This window comes from Penicillium brevicompactum (assembly GCF_028827555.1).
Source record: "Penicillium brevicompactum strain IBT 35665 chromosome Unknown utg000001l_segment0_segment0, whole genome shotgun sequence".
Taxonomy (NCBI): Eukaryota; Fungi; Ascomycota; class Eurotiomycetes; order Eurotiales; family Aspergillaceae; genus Penicillium; species Penicillium brevicompactum.
The window spans coordinates 2894087-2911398 of record NW_026623203.1 but is presented as its reverse complement, the minus strand read 5'-3'; the positions used below and the strand labels follow the sequence as shown (position 1 = coordinate 2911398).

General features: G+C 51.0%; 8 protein-coding genes across 8 annotated transcripts; 2 read left to right on the top strand and 6 right to left on the bottom strand.

Moving 5' to 3' along the window:
- Positions 1-351: 351 nt before the first annotated feature.
- Positions 352-3760, bottom strand: N7506_000891 (DNA-directed DNA polymerase gamma MIP1; the record flags this gene model as incomplete). Its single annotated transcript, XM_056950187.1, has 2 exons — positions 352-3616; positions 3681-3760. The coding sequence occupies 2 exons, from the start codon at positions 3758-3760 to the stop codon at positions 352-354; spliced, it is 3345 nt and encodes a 1114-aa protein (XP_056816102.1).
- A 635-nt stretch (positions 3761-4395) lies between these two features.
- On the top strand, positions 4396-5420 carry N7506_000890 (uncharacterized protein; the record flags this gene model as incomplete). Its single annotated transcript, XM_056950186.1, has 3 exons — positions 4396-4574; positions 4651-5090; positions 5152-5420. The coding sequence occupies 3 exons, from the start codon at positions 4396-4398 to the stop codon at positions 5418-5420; spliced, it is 888 nt and encodes a 295-aa protein (XP_056816101.1).
- Positions 5421-5794: 374 nt separating this feature from the next.
- Positions 5795-7373, bottom strand: N7506_000889 (gluconeogenesis factor YvcK family protein; the record flags this gene model as incomplete). The annotated part of the gene is made up of 2 exons (XM_056950185.1): positions 5795-7137; positions 7184-7373. 2 exons carry the CDS (start codon positions 7371-7373, stop codon positions 5795-5797), a joined length of 1533 nt encoding a protein of 510 aa, XP_056816100.1.
- A 332-nt stretch (positions 7374-7705) lies between these two features.
- Positions 7706-8621, bottom strand: N7506_000888 (SDR family NAD(P)-dependent oxidoreductase; the record flags this gene model as incomplete). Its single annotated transcript, XM_056950184.1, has 2 exons — positions 7706-8558; positions 8614-8621. 2 exons carry the CDS (start codon positions 8619-8621, stop codon positions 7706-7708), a joined length of 861 nt encoding a protein of 286 aa, XP_056816099.1.
- Positions 8622-9426: 805 nt separating this feature from the next.
- Positions 9427-10886, bottom strand: N7506_000887 (uncharacterized protein; the record flags this gene model as incomplete). Its single annotated transcript, XM_056950183.1, has 6 exons — positions 9427-10164; positions 10240-10339; positions 10401-10518; positions 10573-10578; positions 10640-10713; positions 10786-10886. The coding sequence occupies 6 exons, from the start codon at positions 10884-10886 to the stop codon at positions 9427-9429; spliced, it is 1137 nt and encodes a 378-aa protein (XP_056816098.1).
- Positions 10887-11424: 538 nt separating this feature from the next.
- On the top strand, positions 11425-12123 carry N7506_000886 (uncharacterized protein; the record flags this gene model as incomplete). The annotated part of the gene is made up of 1 exon (XM_056950182.1): positions 11425-12123. The coding sequence occupies one exon, from the start codon at positions 11425-11427 to the stop codon at positions 12121-12123; it is 699 nt and encodes a 232-aa protein (XP_056816097.1).
- A 161-nt stretch (positions 12124-12284) lies between these two features.
- N7506_000885 (putative zinc metallopeptidase) lies at positions 12285-15736 on the bottom strand (the record flags this gene model as incomplete). Its single annotated transcript, XM_056950181.1, has 6 exons — positions 12285-13040; positions 13093-13618; positions 13934-14116; positions 14168-14725; positions 14773-14847; positions 14901-15736. The coding sequence occupies 6 exons, from the start codon at positions 15734-15736 to the stop codon at positions 12285-12287; spliced, it is 2934 nt and encodes a 977-aa protein (XP_056816096.1).
- Positions 15737-16083: 347 nt separating this feature from the next.
- On the bottom strand, positions 16084-17097 carry N7506_000884 (phytanoyl-CoA dioxygenase family protein; the record flags this gene model as incomplete). Its single annotated transcript, XM_056950180.1, has 2 exons — positions 16084-17026; positions 17072-17097. 2 exons carry the CDS (start codon positions 17095-17097, stop codon positions 16084-16086), a joined length of 969 nt encoding a protein of 322 aa, XP_056816095.1.
- Between the last annotated feature and the right edge of the window lie 215 nt (positions 17098-17312).

Genomic DNA, 17312 nt, shown 5'->3' with positions numbered 1-17312 from the left:
CCCTCTGCCAAGGGGGGCAGGGTATGCCGCACGGAGCATGTGGACCCTTTGATCTTATTTTACGGGGACTCGGAGGTCTTGGCTTTTATGCTTAGGTTGCATGCTTAAAAACTTGCAGCGTACCTACATGATCCCGAGGTCCAATAGATCTTGATGTTTAGTCTGAATTGATTCATATAGTACATAATAGGTACATAAGCCTTCCGTTCACATCACCATGCATAGAAAAACGCCATCCCAATGCTAACCTCCGACACCGACACATTCAGATATGTTAAACAAAATAGGAAGTAGGCCAATAATTACAGCTGAAAAGATAACACAAGGAAAATAAGTTAAGAAAGTTGGGCTCTAGGCTCGAGCAGTTGGTCGCGGCTTCCATGAAGGACGGTGGAAGCCCATTTGGGGCGACTTGCTCCCATAAGAAGTGGTGCCGGTCCTGGGGGAACTGCGGAAGTCAGGGGAGAGACCTGAATCCATCTCCATCATGACCGCTCTTTGGGGCTTCGCCGAGGACCATTGAGTGGACTTGGCGCCTGATTTGGCGGGAGAGGAGCGAGAGGAGGGAGCTTTGGGGTCAGTGGCTGCTCGGGTCTTCTCCTTGATGATTTCACGGAGCTCCTTGTCATCTTTCGTGATTTGAGCTTTGATGAAATCAACGTCGTTGGAAGCCTGCAGGCCGGACATTACTGACTCCCTTGGCGTGTAGTTGTATTTTTCGGGGTTCGGGGGTGACTTGGGGCTGATGGAGGGATCCAAGTATGCTTCTTGGTTCTTCTCCAAAAGCTGTGAGATATCAAGGGTTTCGCCATGCGGGATTTTATGAGGATGAGAGGGGGTAATGCAGTCCATGTCGACTTCCTTGCGAAGCACATGGTCGATATCGACAGCTGAGAAGTACGCGCAAGATTGCGGAAGATCATCGATACCAACTTGCTGGGAGAAGATAGCACGAGTCCAAACGTTGGCGATCTGCAAGGCCATCGCGGCGCGGTATCTATCTTCATCTTTGACAAGATAACGGATTTCGTCATGGACGGTGATTGCCAGCCGGGCCTTGAGTTCAAATCGCCGGATGAGGTAGTCCATGCCAACAATCAGAAGGTGGAGGTAGTCAACTCCAGACGATTGAATAGCCCAATTGATGCGAGAAGTCATAAAGCTGCCTTTGTTGATGAAACGCCTCATGAGTGCTTCTGTGATTCCAGCGCCCAAAGCAGGCGTTCTCGGTCGCTCTTGATCCGCAAATTCTTCCAGTTTGTTGAATACAAATGATTCAGTGCCACCACGCCAGAAAGGCGTTTCACTTAACAAGCGACGGGAGGTACGCGTTCCCTTGGTTTCCTTGTATAGGTTCTGGGCAGTCTCCTGGGTTTGTCTTTCAGTCAAGGACGGGTTGAATTGGCGAAGCAAGGTAGCGGCGAACTTCACACCAGCGCCGTAGATTCGACCGTAGTTGAATACCTTGGCATCATTCCGCGAGATACCCAAAATCGAAGCACTGCGTGAGTGGAGGTCAGTTCCCTCCGCCTTGGAACCTTCCAGACACATAAATCCAATCGCGTTGCCGCCATGGATTTGGAAGGTAGCATCTCCAACAAGACTTGCAATCCACAATTCCTGGGAGTCGACATCGGCGCCAACAAAAGAATAGCCGGGTGGTGCCTTGATCATGGCTTTCAGCTCCGAACCAACGCGGTTCGCCTTGGCATTGCTTGCCGTGAGCCAAGTGTTTTCTACTGCACGTCGGGTGATTGTTCCCATGGGAATGACTTGGGGCAAGATGAACCCGATGCGGTTTTCTTTCGCCTCTTCCTTGTGCTTGGTTTGGTTCACCTGATCTTCATAGACCACGATCTGGCTCTTAATGCGATCTCGGGCGCTGATCCAGTAGGAGCATGAGGCGTTCATCTCAAGCGCCTCCTTGGCAAGCTCGTACTGAGAGGACAATATCCCACGCTCGAAATACTGCATGTATCCTTTGCCCAGGGGGTTGGTGCACCTAGCTTGCGGGCCGTCCTTATGAGGGATTTTGAAGTACGTGGCCTGTCTGTCCTCCCGCAACTGGAGTATCTTTTCTTCCGCCATATCACACTTCACGACGGGCTGATTGTCGTACTGCTTGACCTGTTCGCGAGGTACGCGAAAAGTCCATCCGTGCTTGTCCGACCACACGAGTGGAAAGCCATCCCACGACAACTTAAGTAAAACGGGAGCGATGCGAGTCCGCACCGTCAAGTTGATATCTGCATTGCTGGTCGGGAAAAGATCCTTATACCATTTGGGCATTCCGGGTTTTTTCTGCCGGGCAGCTGGGCGTGGGGGGTCGTTCTTCTTTTTCCCTTTCACCATTTTGATCTCTTGACCAGACCAGTCCAGCTGGCACAGCCAAGGGTCCTTCATGTGAGCTTCCGGGTGATCTTTACATTTCAATGCCTCCTCGCATAGCTCATGTAGTTTCCGTTGAACACCCTCAAGTCGCGTGTGATATGTCTCCTCTGCGCTAGCAAGGTACTCTTCCCAGGTCTGGTTGACTGGCAAAATGACAGACGACAAGTGTCGTAAGGCGCCGAAACTAACGGGGTGCGGGCAGGTTTCAAGGTAGTTGGGGAAGACTTTGCGGTATACGCGGTGTGTTATGGCAACATCAGCGGCGCAATAGTCAAGAAGCTCCTCCAGTCGACCATTAATGGCATCGCGGTCGAGCTCACCGAAGAGATCTCTTTGCGCCTTATCAATGGTAACATCGCAATGAAACTTGGCGACATCCCGCAAGGAATTGACCGAACTTCGACCGACCCAAAGCTCCTCCTCTTCCTCTCTCAGCATGTTATTTTCGAGCAGTGCCGCCAGTTCAACAGACTCGTGTTCACTTGCGATTTTATCCTTCAAGTCCTGGTTCTTCTTGTGTCGCATCCATGTGGGTCGCTGCTGCGAGCACATTCCATTGACCGCCACATGAAGAGACATTGTGTCGAGGAAGAAATTCTGAGACTGCTTCATGTCGTATTCCTCGAGGATACGGGCTCGGTCATAACCAATGTTGTGCCCGACCACAATCCGAGGCTGGGAGGGATCTCCCAGCGGAATCAATTGAACTTCGTTCTCCGTTTCGCCAAGCAACCATGGCGACAACCACGCATACCATGCAGTTGGACTCACTGCACAGGCCATGACTGCAAATGAGTTTTGCTTGTACATTACTTCGGTGTCAAATGTAAGCATCGATTCATTTGGGGCATCAACAGGCTCTGACGTTCCATCTTTATTGTATTTTGTCCATCCGCTGCGTTTTACCCATTTGCGTGGCTTGGGCGGACAACTGAGAGCTGCGTAAGATTTGGCGTAGGTGAGGTAGGGCTCAGAGCAGTCCATTCCAAGTTTGTAGAAATGTTCGTCCAATGTTGTGCCCTTGAGGGCCGGAAGATCGAATGCGATGGGGCTTGCGCCGGTTTGCGATTTGCCCAAAAGCTCATGGCGGGCAAGGTGGTCTTTCGAGAGTGCAACAAGTTCGGGATTTGGGACACGGCCTGTGCTCGGAAAGACTTGGGTGTGGACGTAATCGCTTAATTGTTGGACCCCGATATCATTGAACCGGGATGAGGCAGGAACTGCGCTGTGTCAATGATTGCGACTCACTCGAGGGGTTGGATTGACCTGGCGCAAAGACGGGCACTCACCGGAAAGTGATTTTCTTTGTGGCGAGGCATTGGAACTGGTGGAAGCAAGCCTTACAGGCCCATTGTATGGAGTTTTCCATGTCCGCGATCGAACCAAGAGTAACGAGTCATTTCGGGAGAAAGATCTCAAGACACCCCTGGGACACGTAGTGCAGGAGGGCTTCCAAGATAACATCATAAAAGGGTTTATTAGACAGTATTAGGTCATGGTACCACAGTAGGGCACAGCCGTGGGGCTGTAACAGTCGAGTCAAAATGAATCGCGAATTTGTATTGTGATGAGAGTAATTTCGATATCATTGCCTATCGCGGCATAATCTGGGCGTCATGCGGCACGGAATATCGTCATGCCGGGCTGGACCGCCTGTCTTCATGGGGTCCGTGTGCACGTGACCGTATGATCGTACATACAATCGTCTTCATTTGTTGCAAGGTACTTGCCCTAGTGACTATTCGTCTAAATCACTTCCTCCCTGGTGTGTTTATGTAAAATTTTCTAAGACATCCAAAAAGAACATGAAAATATACATTCCGTACACGGTACTCCGTACAGTGTTAGCTCTTGCATGCATGTTTGAAATACGCACATAAGCCTCATCACGTGCAACCTTCTCCCCACTTTCCATCACCGCTAGGGCTCTTCCGCAATTTGATTGGATCATCTTGGTCTTCGTTTCTTCCACCGCTTATCACCACGTGGAGATAGGTTATCGCCATGTCGTGGCCACCTGAAGCGCGGAGATTGACTCTCCCTCCGACCGATCCTGACTCTTTGAGGCTTTTTGGGGAGAATTTCAAAGCCCTTTTGACAATCCGAGAGGAGCGCAGGGCTCATCAAGAGGACATAGCTTCGACTGAGGTCCTGTGGACAAGAAGAACATACCTCGATGCAGTGTACGCTTGCATGCTCAATCGGCTCTCCCAGTGCAACATTCTCCCCGCAGTACTAACAGTGATTCCACCTCCACAGTGCTGATAACCAAAGTCTCGACGCCAACCCAGAAGAAGCTGCCATGGACCGTGCACGTGAAGTGGTCGATCTGACCTCCAGCACTACTCGTCAAAACCCAATCGCCTTGTCCTCTTCTCCGCCTTTCCCAAGCCATGCATCCTCCTCCCAGTTCGCGCAAGAATCGGAACGGGCTCGCAAGCGCCAACGCCAGCATGACAATCACCGGTACCCGCCTTCGTCTCCCGATATCTTTCTCGGGGCCGAAGCTATCGAGACGATCGACATGACTGAAGACCCAGACGCGAACGAGCTTGCGAAAGCAGTGGCAAGGCAGCGGGAGGATGCGATCAAAGCCCAGCAGGCTACTGAGCCATCTGACCGGCCCCTCAACCCGTTGATGGCCTACAAGTGCCCTATTTGCATGGACACACCGGTGGATGCAACAACTACGTCGTGTGGTATGTATACTGATTTCCAATATCTGAAATGTCTGATATCGTACTCATTCTCCTTTCGCAGGGCACCTGTTTTGTCACAAATGCATCGTGGATTGTTTGACTTTTACCCCAGAAACGCGCGGCGACTCTAGCAAGCAGTCGAAGGGCACCTGTCCTGTGTGCCGGAAGCCGCTATCGCACAAGGAATCAAGCAAGAAGCAGAGCCTCATTCCTATTCAGTACAAAATCCACACCAAGACCCGAAGTGAACTCGAGGCTATTCGAAAGAAGAAACAGGAAGAGGAGGAGAAAGAGGGCGAGCAAGAGGGCGAGCAAGAGGACGAGGAATAAGCTATCAGTCGGCATCCTTTTGATCAAGTTCCTCTTGTCTATGTGGTTCTTGCAGCATTGCGAATGGCGTTTTCCAGGCAGTTTGCCCGTTTGGGCTTCATGGTATCAATGAATAACGTTTCTCCTTTTTGTGTTGAAGTACAGACATTGGTGGTGATTCTTTTTATGGGACGCATTTGAACGATCCCTCTTTGCGCCTTGAAATCGACCCCAGCTTTGTGTGCTCTTTAAGAAGCTCATGCACCAATGACAGATTTAATGAAAATTGATCCACGATCTAATACGCAGTCCTTTGTGCCTAGTTGATGCCCACCTCGTAACAAATAATAAATGATATCGCTGGAACTGTATCTACATTTTGTACACCCTATGCTTCACCGATCCCTCCTCGCAGGGTCGAGGGTATTTCGTCTATTCAACCCATTACCAATGCCACCCCGGATCATCGCATCCCCTTTCTTCCCAAGAACAACCTCAATAGCCTGCACCAGAGCATTGGGATCATATTGCATGCCCACAACAACCTCTTTATCGCCCTCCATAGCCGTGATCTTCCGTCCGTAGAGACGGAGCGTCTCAATGCCCATATGCGTGAGCCGCTCCCGGTCCACATGCGGTGTCCCAGGGCCTTCCAGATGTAGTATATGAGTCACATAGGCAGTATATGGGAGAGATCTCTGGTTCCGTGTACCGTCTGGCAGCACCGGGTCCTGACCTTGGTGTCGGGGGATATCGACCGGGACTCGGCCGCGGCTCTCCTCACCAGCACTGACGATCGCTTCGACAAAGTCCGAAGCTGCAAATGGTGCCGATGGAGGCCCTGTTTCTCGGTCCAATGACCCGTTCAGGATGAGAATCTTGTGTCGGGCTGGACTTGAGGCGATCCCTTTACCCACGCCGCGCAGGACTATTGCGGGGATAATGGAAGTATAGAGAGATCCAATGCTGTATATTATAGCCTGGGACTCATTGATGGCTTCCAGTACCCGTGGGTTTGCCGGAGGTCGAATTTCTTGACCGTAGGGATTGATGTACCAGATTCGTGTTATGCGGGAACTCAAGTCTTCATTTTCGGTTTTGCTGAACTTTATGTTCTTGTTGCGAAGAGTGGCCAGCGAGCCGGGGAGGTGATCCTCTTCGTATATCATCGGGTCTGAGGCTTCCGAATCTGTGTATTCAATGTCGTCTCCGTCGGCGAGAAGCAGACTCGGACGTCTAGAGCCCGGGGTGTGCTGAAGAGCTGTGGCTTCGCTGGGATGAGAGATGCTGTTCTGGCCCACGATGACTGTCCCATCTGCCAACGAGGCGGAAATGTGATGCGAGAAGTTGGAATTGATTGCCGGGATCACGCGCACAAGATCTGACGGGACACCGCAGATACTTCCAAGTAGATAGATGGCACTTTCGAAACTGCCACTGAAAAGACGTGCTGCGGTTAGGAAAAGATTTCCTACGCTCGCAGACGTAAAATCAAAGGTTGAAGATGGCGGTCGCGCACGCTTCAGAATCTCCAGGTTTAATACATTGAAAAATGAACGAATGAGCTCTTTTTTGGCAGGGGTGATGGCCGTCCAGAGACTCGACGTGCCATCCACGATCGACTGCCATTCATGGACTGCAACACTGGCCTCAGCCGGTAGTCGATGATTAAATAGTGCCTTGACAGCCGATCGCTCAGGATTCGTCGGCGAGTCGGGAATCAGGCGCACTAATCTACCTGCAGGAAGTCAGTAAGCGCACTCGATGCAGACGGGTTGGCCTACTTCGAACATCGCCGATCCCAGGGCCTCCAAAAATCCTGATCAATTCAGATGAAGACCCTCCATTATCACTGATGGGGATGATGTAGCTGAGTGGGCAGTTCTTGCTCTCGCGCACCGCGCTGAAGACATCCACCAAATTGTTCGCTGCACTTCCACCCGAGAAGACTACGATGCCTCTATTCGTCGCCATGCTTCAAGCAAACTTTGTTGTATTCCTATGCCAGGCCTGAATTGTGTTTGCACTGGGTTTCGTGGTGTGAGACATCTGGCATGTTTGGACAGGGCCCGAACACACCGCGCAACAATGACACATTGCCCGAAACGACCGATATCGTTTATTTTCCCGACCAAAAAAAAAAAAAACCAAAAAACAAAAAACACAATATGCGAGAATGACATCCAAAAGAAATTTGACAAGCTTGTTCAAGTCACTTTGGGCTAGAGGGGTATCACCATTCGAAGTCTTTTGAGACTGGTGATCTCTCCTCAAACTCCACTACAGCAGATATCGCAACGACATCATCAAATCTTAGCCAACGCAATTCGCTCCCCAGTTCCAGTCGACTCCGTGAGTCCACCATCAACAACCAAGTTCTGACCAACAACATAGCGCGACGCACAACTAGCCAGGAACGTGACCGCATTAGCAACATCAAAAGCATCCCCCATGATCCCCATAGGCACATTATGATCCATGATTTTCCTATATGTCTCACGCTCTTCCGGCAACTCACTAGCCCCCAATTTCTCCAGAAGCGGCGTAAAGACCATCCCAGGGGAAACCGAATTAACACGCACCCCCTTGCTAGCATACATGACGCCCGTGATTTTCGAGAAGTGAATGACCGCCGCTTTCGCCGAGGCGTATGCAATCTGCGGTTTTCCCAGATACTTCATACCTGCAATACTAGCGTTGTTGACTATAGAGCCTGAGCCTTGCTTCTCCATGATTGGTAGGATAGCATTGCAGGTAAGAAAGGTTGTCTTCAGGTTCAGTTGGAATTGGGCATCCCATGCTTCTTCCGACATTGTTGCTGGGTCTCCGGTTTTGGTGAGACCGACGTTGTTGATGAGGATGTCAATCCGGTGATGTGTTTCGACTAGTTGGTTCACGGCTCTTTTGATATCGCTGGAGAGTGTTGCGTTGAGCTGGATCGCTTCGCAGAATCCTCCCTCGGCTTGGATACGACTTGCCGTGCGTTGTGCTGCTTCGAGGCTCACGTCACTGGCGATGACTTTGGCTCCGGAGGAGCCTAGGGCTTTGGCGATGGCGGCTCCATTGCCCCAGGCTCTGGAAGTAGGGTCGCCTGATTGTCCGGCTCCGATCACTAGAGCGATTTTGTCCTTGAGATCGGAGTAGAGGGCTACGTTGGTTCTATCTCAAGCAAAAAAGTGTCAGCAAGGTCTAAAAGATGCTTATCTGATCTTACTGGGACATGTTGGGGACTTGGTTCTTAAGAAAATGCTGGCAACTTTGAAAAATACAGCGGATTGAACATCACTTCCAAGGCGACAGACTACGGTGATCTTATGCTGTCTACTGCGGGGGTTTGTTCAGGCCTTTGGACTTGCAGGGCCCCATAATGGCGACACCATAGAATGAACACTCGATCATACTTCCCAATTGGCTCTAGTTTCCGGGGAGAAAGCCGATATCCATTCGGGGCTACGTGAGTTCCTCGTGCGAGAACGCAAAAATGGCACGTGTACGGAGTACGCCGTGGTTATGTCTCGATTGGATACTTTCAGTGTTCACTCAAAAGGGGGTATCCACTGGACCTGCGACGAACTATGACCCAAGTCGACAAGTAGCGTCATGGCTTTAGCTCGCTTTTTTGACGGTTCGGGAAACGTGTTCTGTGGAGCCAAATAGCGCCATTCATATTTTAGATGAGTGCTTGTTTCACATCCAGCTCTAGCAGAAACACAGTGCGTCATCAAAGTAGATGTATATCTGAAACACGTTTGATTTCCCCAGATGAGTTATAGAGCTCGAATATATCAATTTCATGTAACCGTTTATTAAAAAACTTATCATCTTTAACCCCTCCAGTGTCGTCTATTTCCCCTAAATTTACATGCATGTTCTGTCCTGTCCAGACAAGAAAGACATGGTCCTTATCAAATTTAACATAAGCGTCGGGTATTCCCCGAGCTTGGAGTCGTGAAAAGGCCCATCAAGGAGGAGTCCTCCTTGTGGGCCAAATTCCCGTCCTTTCGTTCAGTCCACGCGCGCTCTGGACTTAGTTGGTGACCTGGGCGGGAGCGGCGGGGGAGCTACCGCTGTACAGGATGAACAGAACGATAACGCAAGGCACACCGATGGCGATGGCCTTGGTGCGGGCAGGGTTGGAGCGGTTGTACTCGCCGACCTGCAGGCGCACGTCGGAGATCATGCCGTTGCACTTCTCAGCACCGAGCTTGTAGTACACCAGACCAGCCAGGGCGATGGAGTAACCGAAGAACTGCTGGCCAGTGACGGGGTCGAGGAAAATGATCATGGAGGCAGCGACAAGGAGAATATCCTTGAGGACACCGGCCATGGTCAAGACGACGGCGGAGGTCTTGCCGATCAGCAGAACGACGGAGGCGTTGAGAAGGAAGGCAACGAGCGCGTTGGCAACGAGAGTACCGATTCCGAGACCGTAGATGTCACCCATGGTGATGCGGGGAAGATCGGTGAAGAGGGTGACAATGCCGTTGGTGACAGCGCAGGCGGGGGCGTAGTAGTAGAGAGAGACCAGAGGGTCCATCTTGAACTCGGCGGAGCTGAGCAGACGCTGAACCATGACGAGACGGAGGGCCTCGAAGATAATACCGGCAATCTGGATGATGAAACCAAGTCCATCGAATTGGATCTCACCGAAGGAGGCAATCACAACACCGAGAACGATGACCATGACGTTGCCAAGAGCCTTCATGTTGGTGGGAGCGATTCCGAAAGCCCAGGTGGCCAGAAGAGTGACAACAGCGTTGGTGGCCTATAAAAGATATGGCGTTAGTATTCCATTCCCAAGGCTTCTGGCCTTCGCCAGATTGCGCAATTCTGAGCGTACCTTGAGCATCTGAATGAAGGAAACACTCAGGTAGAGGTATGCCAGGTTACCACAGATCAGACTCAAACTGAACATGATACCAATGGGCATAATGGCACGACTGTATTGCGCGAAAACGGTCAGTTATTGTGTTGCGCCAATTCATACTCAGAAATCCTCACGAGTAGGTGGTCGGGTTCATGGGAACCTTGTGACGCGAATCAAGGATCGTGGTGAAGCGAGCGAGAATCTGGGTCATCGCAGTCGCGAACACCATGTGCCAGGTGGTCAGGAACAGAGCTGTTTTGCCATGTTAGTAGTCGTTCACACGCGAATTTGTCAAGAAAGACATACGGAAGTCTAGAATCAATCATGGTTAGCAATGCGAACGGAAAGTAGGAAGGAAGGGGGTTTTGCATACTGAAGTTGGCCTTGCGAGGGTCCAGAACCCACTTGTTGAACAAGATAACACTGGAACTCAGGGCAATCCAGAGACTGTAAAGGCATTAGAACACTCATTATCCTTGACAAACTCCATGTAACCTCCACGAGGCCAGAGATACGCACGCAATGTAGAAGGCCGGGTGAAGACCATCATCCTTGGGGGGAGCAGGAGCAGCACCACCCTCGAGCTTACGCTCATCCTCCGATGAGCGACCGTTTGCCATTGTAAAGATATAGAGAGTGAGCAGTTAAAAAGAGTGACTGTGGTGAGAAAGAATGGAGAGAAGAAGATAAGGGGAAAATGAAATGATTTATGAAGTGATCGGCAGTTAACACCCTAACGCCTCCCAACTGGAGACCGCCCGCGCGCACTTCCAATCACAACCTCGTTCCAACGGGTGTGTCGCGCCCCCCACTGGAGATTACACGTACACCACCCTAACTAGCCCTGGCTAAACTCGCGTTTCAGGGTGCTGGGGAAAATTTGTCTGGCATTTTTCCATCCCTGTCGATCGTGTGGCACAGCCTCCATTACTATGGGCCAGTAGACTTACCCTGTTTGCTCTTTACGCTTTGTGTGTTCGCTTGAAGATTAGCATTTGCCAAGAAAAAAACAGGGATCTCGATTGTGACTTATTTCCACTTTTTAGTTCTTATTTGGGCTTTAGTGAGACTTCATCTTGTATATGGTCACGTGTTTCTATATCCATTCTTCTCGGTTGACTCTCCCCTTCCATCCCTACGGAGTACCATCCATTCACCATGGCTTCCACAGACTCCAAAATCAACCATGCCACCTCCCTCAGATATTGGAACAGTGTCCCAGCCACCCCGGGTAGTATGCTCGGCGACTTTCCATCGGTGTCGCGCATCGATCTGCAAGGGTCCAAAAATTTCCTTGCCAAAGTCCGCCGCCTAGCCCCAGGAGTGCTTTCGGAAGGCAAATTCAAACAAGGTCTTGACGGCGGTGCTGGCGTCGGACGCGTAACAGAAGGGTTCCTCAGCCATGTCTGCGAAGCAGTAGACGCGGTTGAGCCCATTGCCAAATTCACACAGGTCATGCAAGACAGCCAATTGAAGAGAGAGGGCGTCATTGGCACCATCTACACGCGGGGGCTGGAGTCCTGGGTTCCAGACAAAAAATACGATCTCATCTGGGTCCAGTGGTGTGTGGGTCATCTTACCGATTCTCAACTCGTGGACTTTACTGTGCGCTGTCGCAAAGCATTGACCCCGGATGGACTCATGGTCGTCAAGGAGAATTTGTCTACTCACTTCTCTGGACAAGATATGTATGACGCGCAGGACAGCAGCGTGACAAGGACGGATGCGAAATTCAGACAGATTTTCAACGACGCCGGGATGGAGGTCATCAAGGCGGAGCTGCAGAAGGGTTTCCCTAAAAGTCTCAACCTCATGCCAGTGCAATTTTATGCGTTGCGTCCCAAAGTTCTGAATTGATTTGCCGGTGGTTGGAGATACCCTGAGGCTGGAAATCAAATGGCTTCTCCATTGAATTGAAACTGCACGGGAACACAAATTGTGCCATTTCATGTCTGACGAGTTGCATTCACACTCTATCTTATGTAAAAATATGTCTCAAAACTTCAGCGATTTCAATATCATGAAAAGTGATAAAAATCTGTATCTCCTGCTTCAAACCGCGAAATTTTCAACCGTCCACCCACGACAACATCCCGACTCGCCACACCAGGCGGAGCCCATACAACCTCCGCGACACTCGACCTGGGTCTAGAAACCCCACACCCAGTCTCATCCCTATCACGCACCAGCAACAGATCCGGCACCCAGCCATCCCGCACACAAAGACCCTCTCGAGCCGCCAACCCAATAGCCGCTCGAGCCCGCGTCGAAACACACTCATACAACAACTCAGCATCCGCTTGGCTACCAGCTTGGTAAATCCCTACACCCAGACAAGCGAGCGATAGCGGATCCGCCGAACCCCACGGCGTGAACAAATTGCCAACATTATTCACACCCATCACTGCATCGAGCTTATACTCGTAAATCAAATGCAAGATCTGGAGAGTACCTCGATGACGATCTTGGGGACTTTCGTTCGGCGCCGACGCCATGTAGATATCGCTGGTGGGTAGACCCACGAACGCGACAGGCAATTGGTTGTCGTGGATTTCAGCAGCGAGACGCGCCCATTCACTTTCTGGCAGGAGCGTCAGGCGTGAGCAATGGCCGAGCATGACGCGTTTGGACGAGCGTGAAGTCCAGTCTCGATCTTTGAGGATTTGGAGAACGTGCCAGACTAGTGGTTCTTTGCTAGGATCGAGGTTGTAGTCTAAATGGAAGTCGACGTGCTTGTTCAATCGCAAAGCGCAGTCGATTGCCCATTCGATATTCTTTTTGCGCGGATCCAGTGTCGGACTCGACGTAGGGTGTTGTGCCTATCACGTCGATTTGGTCATATTTCGACAGGGCAGTCTGCAAAAGGTCCATGTTTTCTTCTCCGTGATCGCTGGAGAATATGGGGTCTTGGGCAAAGCAGGCGATTTGGATATGGCACGATTGCGCCCATTTCTCTTTCAGCTCAATGGCGGCTTCTAGGCAGGTGAGCTTGACGGTGTGGTCTACTTCCACGAACGCTCGCATTGCGGTCACTCCTGATGCGACGGACTCCGCAAGTAACCACTCGCCTCTTTTCAGGATATCGGCATGGTTGAATCGTTGTTTGGCCCTTGTGGTGGATGATAGTGCCTCTTGGAAAGTGCCCGTCGAGGGCAGTAGATCGGCATACTCGGGCGCGCTGTGAATGAACGCTTTGTCGAGATGGATGTGTGGATGCGTCAAGGCTGGCAGGACCAGAGGGGCATCGGCCACCTCCGATGCATGCGGGGTCACGCCGGTGACTGTTGATGTATCGCTCAAGGTATCAATTTGGATATCCCATAGAGACGATGCACCGGGCAGTCGAACGCCCCTGAGGGAACTTATTTGGCCTGATAGTTGGGGAGGCATTCCAAGGTTGGGACTTGTGTGGGATGGTTACGGGTTTACCGCGACTCGACCTTGGAACTTCCAAACTTTGGAAACCGGACACCTGGGCACCCCACGGGCTGTGGGGGAAAGAATGAATACTGATAACGCTTGAAGTGGATATTTAATTCGCATGAAAAAAATCTTGCAAAGGGCAACTCTTGTACATGACCCGTGGAACCTTGAAGTGAATACGCGCTCGAAAAAAAAGAGATATATCTAGGCATTGTACATCTTGCATCAAAAGGTGTGGACCGACATTCGAAGCTTTTGACGAATTGTCTTCATCATTCCCAAGATCGTGTCCGCCGTTTCGAAATGCCGCGCCCAAGGCTCGATTGTCTGAATTGCATCTTTCACAAGTATATCGAAATCATGCACTAGTGCTTCTAGAGACGGTGTAGTTTTGGCGATTGAAAGGGTGAAGACTGCTGCCAAAAGTCTGGATATGTGTCAGCATAGCCGAATGTATTTCTCGATGGTGAGAACTCACGCTTGCATCCTGGGCCAATTTGAATGGGTCCTCTTCTGAAGAAGGTATGAGGTCGCCAAGATGAACTCGCGACAGCTGTGAACACACTTTTGGCAATTTTCAAATATGTACACCGGCAATGTCGTGCTGCTCTGGGCTGCCAGGAATAGACTCGGGCGGCAGATGATGTGTTCTGTTGCATAATATCGGGCCCGGATGTAACTGTCATATAAATCCGTAGGATTTATCTCGGCATCCAAGTTTGGCTTGGTGGCTGTTGGCAGACACTCGAACCAAGCCGCTAGCTGACGGTCGAATTCTCGGCATATCTTCTCAAGAGAGCCATATGAGTGTTTTTGAGGACTTGTAGTTACGTCGCTGGCATGCTGAGCTTCGATGGAATGAGAGTTTTCCTGGACACGATTGAGGATCGTCCGGATGGAGCACATTGCGAGGAAGACTTGACGGCTTTTGCTTTTGCTTCCATTGACAGAGAGCGAGAATGAAGGGAAACCAAGTTGCTCGACGACAACCTCGATACCGCTGCGATTAAGATGATGGAATTCCGCTAGGTCATCACTAGGGAAGCATTAGCTTGGTCAACGTGTCGAGCACATGTCACCCACCATTCCAGGATATAACAGCCCCAAGCAGTTCGAATGAGAATCTCTCGTTGCTCCGGCGTACTCGTGGCTTGCGTTCTGTAGCTTGTCAATATTCCTAAACGACTTCCGAGTCTTACAGCAACACTCACTGTGTAAGCATGAACCGAACACTGTCCGAGGCTCGTTTGATCAACTGCCAGGCCTGAAGTGGCCGTCCGATATAGCGTAGATACAAAGAGCCGTAGAAATAGGCAACTGGTAATATGTGGTCTACTGAGAAATCCGACTGGAGGCCCTGGCTTAGATTGGCCCATGCGGATGCAAAATACTCAATCCCGCTGCGCCCTCTTTCTGCCTCGATGTCAAAGATACTTGAAGGGTTCAATGAGACCTTCCCCAATGCAAGAATTATGAGACAAAGCGATGTTCGGACATTTGCTTTGGGAGACGCCGGAAATGTATCGTATAGCGCATGGACCGAGCTCTCTTCGACAATAGGAAAGAATGGGTGAACATGTTCGAGGAATTGGAGGACTAATGGATGAATGACCTGGGGCTGCAGGCTATATCGTTCGATCTGCTCGAACGTTTGCGGTACGCCTACCACCTTGAAATCGTCAAAAGGTCGTTTGACTTCCAGCCGAAAGAAGAAATCATGAGGGTATTCCCCGATGAGGTTTTTGATACGGTCGAGCGCGAAGAAGCTCCCCGTGGGCGTATGGTGGCCCAAGGGAATCTCAAATGGAACTTGATATGCACGGCTCTGTTGGGGGAAACCGACCGGAGGGTTGTAGGCGGGAGGATCGTAGTGGAGCTGAGGCGAACAGGAGGGATTCGAGTACTGCGAGGCGGGACTTGAGGCTATCTGGTCGGTGAGCTTCGCGATGGCTTCCCTTTGCTGCTCCAGAAGCGTTTCCAAATTGTTCAAGCGGAGTAGTATTTCTGCAGGGATATCCTGCACCCTGGTATTGACGTCACTATCCATGGCCTCGCAGTTCAGCTGAGAGTCGAAGTCCCCTCTCTACCTTTCGCTTTCTTGATAGACGCACTGGGCACCTGCGTCTGTGCAAAGACCACATGTAGGCTTCTGGCCGTCACATTTGCGCTTCCTAATTATTTTGCTCAGCCACAAAGCCATTAGATCACCAGGAGCATCTTACCGATGGCGACAGAAATTACAGGCAATTGAGGCACGCTTCCGAGGATAATCAATTGCACGAGAGTCGAATGCTTTCATATTGGGGGGCGGCAGACAAGAAAGAAAGAGGGTGCGGGGTTCGTCAGCAAACGCCTGCAGGAAAAAAAAAAGACTAGTCTTAATAATCCAATCTGCTAATACGATTTGACGCCCGCCAGTTGAAGCATGCGATCGTTGTACTCGGGTAACTCCAACGGCACGGTCCGACTGCGGGGATCAACACTCCCATCCGCCAGACGCACCAGTTGCTCCCGCAACACTACGTTCTCATGCGGCCAGTGCGTCGTCGCCCGATAACTCTCCAGCGCCTCCCGCTTCAGCCGAAGTGTTTCTTCACTCGCTAATCGAGCTGGTGCATACGATGCATAAATCACCGTTCGAATAGTATCACTGTCCGCCGTCGGTTCCCCGCCCCAATGTACCGTGCGCGAATCCCACACAACTAAATCCCCGGGCTCCGCCTGTACCTTCAGGGGCTCCATTCCACGCTCTGCAAACCATTGGATTTCCTCTTCGCTGAAAAGTCGAATGTCCTTCCGTTCCCAGGTCGATGGATCGGTTCCGTCGAAGAATTCTTCAGTCACTGTATTTGATCGTGGGAAAACCATCAGAGCCCCATCGTTGGGACCCGCGTGGCTGAGATTGATAATTCCTTGGATACAGTGGAGTCCTCGGCGCAGCGGGGACTGGTCTACATGGGGCCATGGCTTTTGGTTTGGCCTGTCCTTTCGGTTCGGAAGGGTCACGTTGAGGGCGTCGAATGAGACGAGTAGTTCATCCGTACCCCAGATCTGAGAGAATGCCTCCAGTACCTTGGGCTCCGTGCGGGCTTCCCACATGAACTTCTCGTGGGTGACCGAGTACCCGTTGAAAGTGTTCACCTTGCTTTGCACGGGCAAGTTCTCATTGATCCACGTAGTAGGATCATTGAGGTCGAAGGCCGGATTGAAGGAGGAAAGCCAGTCGAGAGCTTTTCGCTGATAGTACTGAGCTTTGTCGGAGTCGATGACATTCTTGATCACCGCGTAGCCTTGGGATTGGAGATCGTCTCTCCAATCGCCGTAGGGGCCAGCAAGCCTGAGACATTAGCAATCTTCTGGTGAGATGGTTGAAATTGCCTACTCAAAAGAGGAATGGTTGAGAGCCATGATGTGAATAAAGTGTAGATTTGAGAGTGGGAACGCGACGCGAGATAAGTAGTTTTGGTCCTAATCATCAAACAATATGATGTGATCTGGTAGATCTCACCTGGACCAACAGCGCACACGGCTAAATGGGTGAGCGGGGTCCTTCTATCTACCTTCCCATCGGCCCGATCATCCCCTATGGAGATTGTAAGACTGCAAAGTACCTGATATTCATA